Here is a 9793-nt window from a genome sequence, read left to right on the forward strand (position 1 = left end):
GCCACGGGAGGAGGGGAGGTATGCAGTTAGTGAGATCAGAAGAGCAGTTAGCATGAAAATAGCGGTAGAAGACAGCTAGAGATGCAACATTGTGGTGATGAGAAGGACTCAGAAAGGAGTCCTTCCTCCCTCCTTCACTACAAAATACTAAGTTTAAGGCTTCACTACTAAGTTTAAGGTGCGATTTGTACATAGAGGCACCGTCCCTCCCTGCATTCAGGGAGGGTCACTCTACAGGGAAATCCAGGAGCCTCTATGTGCAAATCACACCTTAAACTTAAAAAAAATTGAGTCCTTCCTCCTTCACTACAGGGATATTGAGTCCTTCCTCCTTCACTACAGAGATAATCATCTGTATTTGCTTTCTTTTTACACATTTTTTTTTTTACAAATTTCAAGATAATTTAAGACAATATTTAAAGTAATAATTATACAATACTACCTTGTTTGTTTGTCAAGAACATCCTTCACATTTCAAGATGGTGAAGACAAGATAGTATATACAATACTATTTAAACTGAAGACAAACAAATTGCACTGAAGCCAACAAAGACAAGGCATTGTGGGGAAGACATCAGAGACAAGCTGTGTCTATGGTCCTCCCAGGCAAGGCAGCAGATGATGATAGCTGTCAGGGGAGGCTGGGCTGCTGGGGTGGGCTTCCTGCAAAATTAGGACAAATCTTAGATGCAAGGATACATAGAACAGTTGGTGGTATTTGGTGATGCATGAAGGAGGAGATAAACATGCAGATATAGGAGAGAGAGAGAGAGAGAGAGAGAGAGAGAGAGAGAGAGAGAGAGAGAGAGAGAGAGAGAGAGAGAGAGAGAGAGAGAGAGAGAGAGAGAGAGAGAGAGACTTGTACAGTCTGAAGGTACTAGAGGGAAACTGAAGGACAGCTCAAACAATGAGTGGACGGGCATGGTAGGAGCTTTGCAGTCAGGGGAAGCTGACCTCACTGTCTCTGAATTGTCCATCACTGAAGAGAGGCTGAAAGTTGTTACCTACACCCAGCCTATATATATACACAAGTGATGATCAAATAATGATTTAAGGATAGTGAACAAAGCACTCCCTTAACAGATTAACTTGGATCAGCAAAATGTTTACAATATGAAATGTCAAATAATTTGATTGATATATCTATATACTACATTGGCAACCCCATACAGGGTGGCCCAGACAATGCACCATATATTCACACATACAACATTCACAGTTAACCCAAATAATAATGTATTTACATACCAGGCCAAACAATCCCCCACAGGACACCCCAGACAAACCACCACACATTCACACTCTCAGCTCCACTAATAACTTATTTTTCTGTATATATCAGGCTGGCAATCACACACAAGATGGCCCAAACAAGGCACCACACACACATCCTTCACACTCTTAATACCTGTCAGGCCCTAGTGGAAAGGGACAGTCTTATGGCCCACCACACCACACTACACCTCAGGAGCCCAGGCACAGCATTCACTTAACAAAAAATCACATTAACACTCACTCCCCACAAAACAAATTAACACAAAATCAGATTAAACACTCACCCCAATGTGATGTTCACAAGGCAAGTCCTCCTCTTATAGCCATAAACTGTTTGTGGCCACCTATGAGGACCTTGACAAGATGCTACTAGCCTACACAACCCCAATGGACACAGCTCTGTACTGGTGCATCCTGACTAACATGATAGGTTTGGCTAGCATCCTCTTCTTTGCTGACCAACTCCAGAGGTGCTACATACCCATGGGGGAGAAGCCCGTCAGCATGGGAGTTGCTGGCTGGTACGTGTTGTCAGCTCTCCTACAGCAAAGTGAGGACCTGTTGGGGTGTGGGACTGGTCAGTTCAATGGTGGTAGTGTTTAGTGTTTGGTAAAATGGCTGGTACATGTTATCAGGTCTCCTACAGCAAGGTGAGGACCTGAAAGGGTGAGACTGTTAGTTGAATGCAAGGACTGGTTAGCTGCAGGATAGCAATGTTTAGTGTCCGGTTAGTTAGCTAGTACACCTGTCAAAATATTTTTTGTTACTCTAGGTTCTGAAATTGACCGCAACAAACACTGGCACAGCAGCCGTGATGACTTGTGGAGGTTGGTACGTCTTCCTGTCCCCCCCCTCTCCATTCTTCTCCCTCGTAAACATCCCATACTATTATCACTTTAGTGTAGTTCATTCTGTAGAGCAAATAATGGTTCATGGAGTGCATTTTCCACATCATACCAGGATCATATATTATACCAGTCACAAATTCCCCAGTAACTAGCAACTTGGCACAGCAGGGTTACCAACTTTGCACCATACTGCATGAGTTATACCAGAAATCATTGTGTGATGTGTCATACAGTAACACACCATAAAGGTGACAACATTTTTTTGATGGGTGTACATGTGTATATGGGTGGGACTGTTAGATGAATACAAGGGTAGTGGTGTTTAATGTTTGATAAGATGGGAATACAGGAAGACAATCATTAAAGGATAGATTTAAAATTGGTAAACTTCACATGACATCTGATGTATTTCCATAATTGTGTTGATATTAACTTCAATTGGTTCTGGCATGAGCAATGCAAGCAAGTGGTGTTGATACAACTGTTATGGATATCGTAAGTAATGTATTTAATTTTGTTATCAGTAGTTCTCATGATGAAGGTATCAACAGTTTTCTTAGTAAGATATAATGTTTAAATCTTTCAGAAATGGTGAGAAAATTTTTAAATTGCATTTTTATCTCTGAAACATTTTAAAATGGTCTTTTCAACACTTGAATTTAAAATTATCTACTTTTGTCCCTTTCAAAGATTTAAATTGCTTTTGCATCATTTTCCAGGTTTTAAAATTGCTTTTTTTATAGCATCTTCCCCCCCTCCTCCTCCTCCTCCTTCTGCAGGCTCCAACACCTACCCAATCAGCAGTGCAGCATGGGTCACCTACAGGGTTGGCTGTGGTGTGTCCCTCATTGTGTACACATCATACTCTGCCACACTGGTCTCACACCTGGCAGTGGAGCAGTCTGTGACTCTGCCCTTCAGCAACCTGCAGGAGCTGTCTAGGCAGTCAGGCTGGGATGCTGGATGCAACAACAATGACCTCTTCAAAGTGACAGCCTCAGTGGCTCCTTGGTTTTTTGCTCCCTGTGCTGATATACCATCCACACTTCAGAGAGAGAGAGAGAGAGAGAGAGAGAGAGAGAGAGAGAGAGAGAGAGAGAGAGAGAGAGAGAGAGAGAGAGAGAGAGAGAGAGAGAGAGAGGGGGGTGGGGGGGGGGACAGGCAGGCAGGCAGGCCTTACATAATTAAGCATTCTGTAAGTGAAAGAAACTCAAATTAATCAGTAAACACTAATTTTCTATGAACTTTTTAACATTTTTTATCATTATTAATACAGCTGCTTTTGTTTCATTTACACTAAATAAATATGCTCTTTTCTCTAGATTATATTATATATATTAAAAAATTGAATGGAATATAGATACATAAAAACATTAATATAAATATCTCAGGCTGGCCATGGGCCTCCACAGACCTCAAGGTGGTGTGTCACACCAACACTTTTTCCGTCAACTTTTTCCATCGTTTTTCTGAAAATCGTGGATATCTTGGCTGCGGCCTGTCGCACACAAATGGTGTTTCATCTGAAACTTTCCATTGGCACAGCCCAAGGAGTGCAAACAAACATGGAGTCCACACTGCAGCAAAGATACGCTACTCTGAAACTAATACTGTTTACTGTGAGACACAGTATTGGAGGGCACAGGTGACAGTGTTGTGAGCCGCTCTTTTCAGGCCTTTCTTCATACAAGATTCATCCTTGTGGTCCCAGAGGCACTTATGGCTCCTTATGCTTTCCACAAGGATCTCCTCTGAACGGCGTGTCCAACTTGGATGTGGTTTTCCTTCCATGACGAAGCGTAGAGGTGGTAATAACATTCTGTGAGACAGGTTGAAGCCACACAGAAAGTCTTGGTCTTGGTCTTGGAAATATAAACAAAGGCGGAAATTTGCAGGAGGAAACAATCCTGATCGTCTGACAAATTCATGCGATAAGTTCATGTGGAACGATGAAAAACTGACGGAAAAAGTGCTAGTATGACACCACCTTAAATCCACCCCTGGATTTGTGAGTTAATTTTTTTTTCTTTTTTTTTCTTACTTGAGGGGCATTGGCTTTGGGAGGGAAAAAAAAAAAGACCCACTTATGTGCCATTCCCTTAAGACCAAAAGGATCATCCAAAATTGGAGGGTAAGTGCCTTGAAACTTTCCTCTTGAAAGAGTTCTAGTCATAAGAAGGAGGAAATATAGAAGTAGGCAGAGTGTCCCAGAGTCTACCAAAAACTAACTGACTGTTAGGCTAAACTGTGTAAAATACTGATGTGACTACCGTCCTCTTTTTCTGTTTTTGCTGCTTCTCTGGAGTGAGGGGCTGGCACCATGCACAAGTCTTCTTTGGTTGTGTCTGTCCCTTGCATCTTCTTCTGTGACTCCCATCCTTAGCAGCTCTAGCACAATTCCATCCTTCCATCTCACTCACTCTTTACCTTGATCTTCCTTCAACTGGCTTTCTCCAGGCCCTTTTGATTAGTCCTTTATCAAGATTGCCTCCAATAACCACCTAGGATGTGAACAATCTCATATCACCACATCAGTCTGGCTAGATTATAACGTGCCTTCTCTTCTTCCCTGGGAGCAGCAAACCTGTGTGGGCTCCCAGACAGGTGAGTGCCGTGTGCTGAGAGGCATGGCAGAAAGTGGTGCTGAGGTCCCCAGATAACTTAGTGAACTCCTACACTGAGGGACTGGAGAAGGTCTTGAATGGTAAGTCCTTCACAGCTCCCACAGTGAGGGACTGGAGAAGGTCTTGAATGGTAAGTCCTTCACAGCTCCCACAGTGAGGGACTGGAGAAGGTCTTGAATGGTAAGTCCTTCACAGCTCCCACAGTGAGGGACTGGAGAAGGTCTTGAATGGTAAGTCCTTCACAGCTCCAACAGTGAGGGACTGGAGAAGGTCTTGAATGGTAAGTCCTTCACAGCTCCAACAGTGAGGGACTGGAGAAGCAACTCCCACGTTGGTGTCAGGAAAATCTTCACTATGTCATGGTCTCTTCATCTCCCTTTTTTTGTCTTTTTGATGTTTTGGTGTATTTTTCAAGATTTTAGTATTTTTTTATATTCTAATTGTTTCTCATGAAATATTCATCTCTCTTTGTGTCTTTTTGATGCTTTGGATACATCTGTTGATGATTTGAGTGTGTTTTTCAGTGTTTTTCATTATTTCTCTTGTTTTGGAATGCTTTGGGAATTTTTTGGTCTGGTTTTGTTAATCCTTAAATCCCTTAAGATGAAGCAATGTTGAACAAAATTCCTTTACAGGTCATTAAAAAGCATCAATTAGTTCTCCTCATAGTGAGAAAGATGCAAACTTGAAATTGTCATATAAACATTTGCTTCATATCTTGCCTCTGATAAATGAAAACAACTAATTCTTCCACCAGGTAAAATAAATTAGCCAGATTCATTCTTCATTTAGATAAAACCACAAACATTCCTCAATTTAGCATAACCACCACCAGTATCTCACTGTTAGCTAATCCCACACTCCCTACATGCTTCTGTACCTCCTCCTTCCTATGATGCAAATTCTTTCAAGAGGGAGGTTTCAGGACACATCTTCCAATTTTGGATGATCTTTTTTAACTTTCTTTTGGGACGGGCAGCTCAGTGGGTCTTGTTTTCTTTTCTTTTGCTCTTTTTGTTGTCCTTGGCCAGTCCTCCTGTTACATTAAAAAAAAAAAAAAGAGAAAATAAATAAGTCAAACAAATAAAAAACTCACTTGGCAGGTAAATACATGTTCATAGGTATGGATGTCACAACGAACTACTACATTTGTGGTCTTCCTATTGCAGACTCCTCCAGAATCAAGGAACTGCCAGTCCAGTACATCACAGGAGGCATTGCTATTGGGCTGCAAAAAAAAATCACCTTTAGGAAGTTATTTGACCGCAGGTGTGTGTGCACGTGTGTGTATGTGTGTGAATTAAGATTGAGAAGACAGAAAGTGGATGGAGGGATGGAACTGCAAAGGATGGGAGTCAGAAAGGAAGGTGCAAGAGACAGATACAATGACACAATATTCCTTTTTAATCTTCCCTATAAAATTTAATCTCCTTATAAAATCCTGATGTGCCTTTATTTCCATACAGCCTGCATTTTACTGCTATATTATTACACAACATAAAAGCATAATGATATACTTCAGTGACACAATTCCTTTTCAATCTTCTGTACCAGACCTTCTCTCCCTACAAACCCTCATACACTCACCTTACTTATTCTTCCTACAGCCTTCAGAAGAGGCAGGAGTCAAGCCTGATGAACAAGCTGAGGTCCAATTGGCTATCAGCAGGAACTTCAATGTGTGGCAGGAAGACTAAATTCACAGCCAGCCTCTCTGATGTGGCTGCAATCTTCATCCTCTTGATGGGTGGTGCAGCATTTAGCTGTCTGCTGCTGCTGCTGCTGCTGCTGCTGGAGTATGCAGTGGATAATGATGCATGTGTAAAACCATGGCCCATATTCTGAAGCACTCTGCTCTCTCACTATGACCATTTTCAGAGTCCACATAGATGATTAGCTGGGTTCTCAAGAAAGATTTCTCCTGTTGATAAATTTGAAATCTTGTTAATTTGGCATTAGACCTGCATAAGTACCTCAACACACATGTAACTTCATCCAGAGCCTTTTAAAAGCAGTGGAAGTGAGGTTTAGTAGTGTTTCAGAACATTACCCAACATACCTAAAACTCAAAAGCATATGAACCGAGTGACAATCTCACACAAGGAGGCCAAGGCAAAGTGCATAACATAACTTAAGAATTGAAAGTCTCATATATCCTGCCATGTACATAAGAGTATAATGGAAGCTGCAAGACTACACAAGGCAGGCAGTCCCTCTATAAAGCATATTAACCACACTTACAGATACATGCAAGACAAAAGGTGGCAGACAATAAGTTCTTGGGGTTTGCTGACCTGAAGGAACTGCAGAAAATAACAAGAAACAAGACACCTACACTTTTTTTTTTCTGTACGAGGGACACTGGCCAGGGGCAAAAAAAAAAAAAAAAAAAAAAAAAAAAAAAAAAAAAAAAAAAAAAAGTGTCCGAAGCAGTAGTCAAAAATTGAAGGATAAGAGTCTTGAAACCCCTCTATTGAAGGAGTTCAAGTCATAGGAAAATGGAAATACAGAAGCAGGCAGGGAGTTCCAGTTTACCAGAGAAAGGGATGAATGATTGAGAATACTGGTTAACATTTGCATTAGAAAGGTGGACAGAACAGGATTGAGAGAAAGAAGAAAGTCTTGTGCAGCGAGGCCACAGGAGGAGGGAAGGCATGCAGTTAGCAAGATCAGAAGAGCAGTTAGTATGAAAATAGTGGTAGAAGACAGCTAGAGATGCAACATTGCACTGATGAGAGAGAGGCTGAAGACAGTCAGTTAGAGGAGAGAAGTTGATGAGACAAAAAGCTTTTGATTCCACCCTGTCTAAAAGAGCAGTATGAGTGGGACCCCCCCCCCCCCCAGACATGTGAAGTATACTCCATACATGGACGGATAAGGCCCTTGTACAGAGGTAGCAGCTGGGGGGGGTGAGAAAAACTGGCGGAGACATTTCAGAACACGTAACTTCATAGAAGCTGTTTTAGCTAGAGATGAGATGTGAAGTTTCCAGTTCAGATTATACGTAAAGGACAGACTGAGGATGTTCAGTGTAAAAGAGGGGGACAGTTGAGTGTCACTGAAGAAGGGATAGTTGTCTGGAAGGTTGTGTTGAGTTGATAGATAGAGGAATTGAGTTTTTGAGGCATTGAATAATATCAAATTTGCTCTGCCCCAATCAGAAATTTTAGAAAGCTCAGAAGTCAGGCATTCTGTGGCTTCCCTGAATGAAATGTTTACTTCCTGAAGTGTTGGACGTCTATGAAAAGATGTGGAAAAGTGCAGGGTGGTATCATCAGCATAGGAGTGGACAGGACAAGAAGCCTGGTTTAGAAAGTCATTGATGGATAATAAAAAGAGAGTGGGTGACAGGACAGAACCCTGTTAATAGATTTAGGAGAAGGAATGGCCTAAGTTAATGCTTAAGAAGTTTTGAAAAAGGAAAAAAGGTGACTGGGACGTGAGATGTGAATGCAAGTGAATGGCAACGTGGGGAAAAAAATATAAAATACCGTGAGCTGCTCTTTGCAAACACTTTAAAAAAGAAAAAAAATTATTTACCATTCTACTGGAAAAGAAAATACAAGACTATAAAAGAATGACTGATTACATGGCAGTGTGTGTGTGTGTGTGTGTGTGTGTGTGTGTGTGTGTGTGTATGGAAAAGGCTTCAGAACTTAATTTTCAAGAACATTTTGAAAAGTTATTGAATCCATCTAGTGAGCAACCGATTGCCGATAGTGTGTTAGATGTTGATGATTTGGAAAATATGCCATATATACCAATTTTAGACGATCCTTTTTCTATGACTGAACTTGACGATGCACTGAATGTTACGAAGAACAAAAGTTATATAGGATTATGCCCGGCCATGATTAAGGTGTTTGATGTAACATGGAAGTTATTTATCTTGAATGTGTTTAATGTAGTGTTCACTCAAATATGTTACCCCCTGTTATGGTGTTACAACAAGCTAATTGTATTATTTAAGTCAGGTAATCGTATGATTTGTGGTAATTATAGAGGAATCACTATAATGGATACTCTAGCTAAAGTTTATGACACTATGATATTGAATAGATTGAAATTATGGTGGAACATCGACAAGTGTCAAGCGGGAGCACAAAAACAGAGAGGCTGTGTTGAACAGATTACTGCTTTGAGGTTACTCTGTGACTATGTTATGTACAAGAAGAGAAAACTGTATGTCCTGTTTATAGATTTTAGTAAGGCATACGATCGGGTCCCCAGAGGAAAACTTATAGATGCTTTAAAAGAGCGTGGATGTGGTAAGGTAATGATTAGAGCCATTAAAGCTATGTATACCTGTACTAGAAATATTATGAAATCTGCAATCATTGAATCATCTGTTGGTGTTCGTCAAAGGGCCCCGACCAGTTGTCTGCTTTTTACTTTGTATATTGACCATATGGTAAAGATGCTGAAAAACGAAATAGCAGCAGACGATTTCTTAGGAAGTTTACATACAATGCTGTTAATGGATGACGCAGTGATCGTTGCAACAAGTAGAGAAATGTGTGAAAAGAAAATGAACATCGTGTTACATTATTGTAGTGAATACGGAATGCTTATCAATGAGAAGAAAACAAAATTTTTTGTGGTAAACGGTGATGATAGAGACAAACATGACTTAAAGGTGGGTGAGGTAGTAGTGAACTATGCTGCCAGGTACTTGTACCTCGGTGCCTGGTTCACAGACACTGCCGGAATGGACGATGTACTTAACATGCACCAAACAATGAGTGAAGCGACACTAAACAAATTTTCTATTTTTTGTGCAGCAAATACATTAATGCCATTTATATTGAAGAAAAAGGTTTTTGATGCTGCCGTGACGTCAGCCTTACTGTACAGTTGTGAGTCGTGGCTGACAAACAAGACTAAGAACTTAGAAAGACAATACAACAGTTTAGTAAAGTGTTTATTAGGTTTGAGAAAAAATACCAGCATAAATTTATGTATGGTTGAAAGCGGCATTTTACCTGTAATAGAATTAGTAAAGCGAAGGAGGAAAAACTTCTTAAAATCTAAGTTGGAGGTCATAGA

The 9793-nt window shown here is 40.7% G+C and overlaps 1 protein-coding gene and 1 long non-coding RNA gene across 11 annotated transcripts in view; one reads left to right on the forward strand and one right to left on the reverse strand.

Moving 5' to 3' along the window:
- Window positions 1-9793, forward strand: part of LOC135097864 (uncharacterized) — a 56377-nt gene extending 46584 nt beyond the window's left edge. For 6 of the 10 annotated variants that reach the window (XR_010266235.1, XR_010266233.1, XR_010266234.1 and 3 more), the window contains 3 exons: window positions 2903-4727; window positions 5917-6016; window positions 6355-9793. Coding sequence is in view for 1 of the 10 variants with exons in the window: in XM_063999952.1 (XP_063856022.1) it covers window positions 4210-4254; window positions 4703-4727; window positions 5917-6016; window positions 6355-6592 (408 nt within the window). In the remaining 9 variants the exon portion in view is untranslated. Of the gene's footprint in view, window positions 1-1598; window positions 1739-2902; window positions 4828-5916; window positions 6017-6354 lie in introns of those variants that run through there. The other 4 variants (XR_010266230.1, XM_063999952.1, XR_010266237.1 and 1 more) reach the window with 4 other exon arrangements.
- On the reverse strand, window positions 1694-3642 carry LOC135097865 (uncharacterized). Its single transcript, XR_010266238.1, has 3 exons — window positions 3538-3642; window positions 2917-3316; window positions 1694-1833 (listed from the first exon to the last, which is right to left on the reverse strand). It is a non-coding gene; the product is annotated as an uncharacterized LOC135097865 (long non-coding RNA).

The sequence above is a fragment of the Scylla paramamosain genome, unplaced genomic scaffold, assembly GCF_035594125.1.
Source record: "Scylla paramamosain isolate STU-SP2022 unplaced genomic scaffold, ASM3559412v1 Contig34, whole genome shotgun sequence".
NCBI lineage: Eukaryota > Metazoa > Arthropoda > Malacostraca > Decapoda > Portunidae > Scylla > Scylla paramamosain.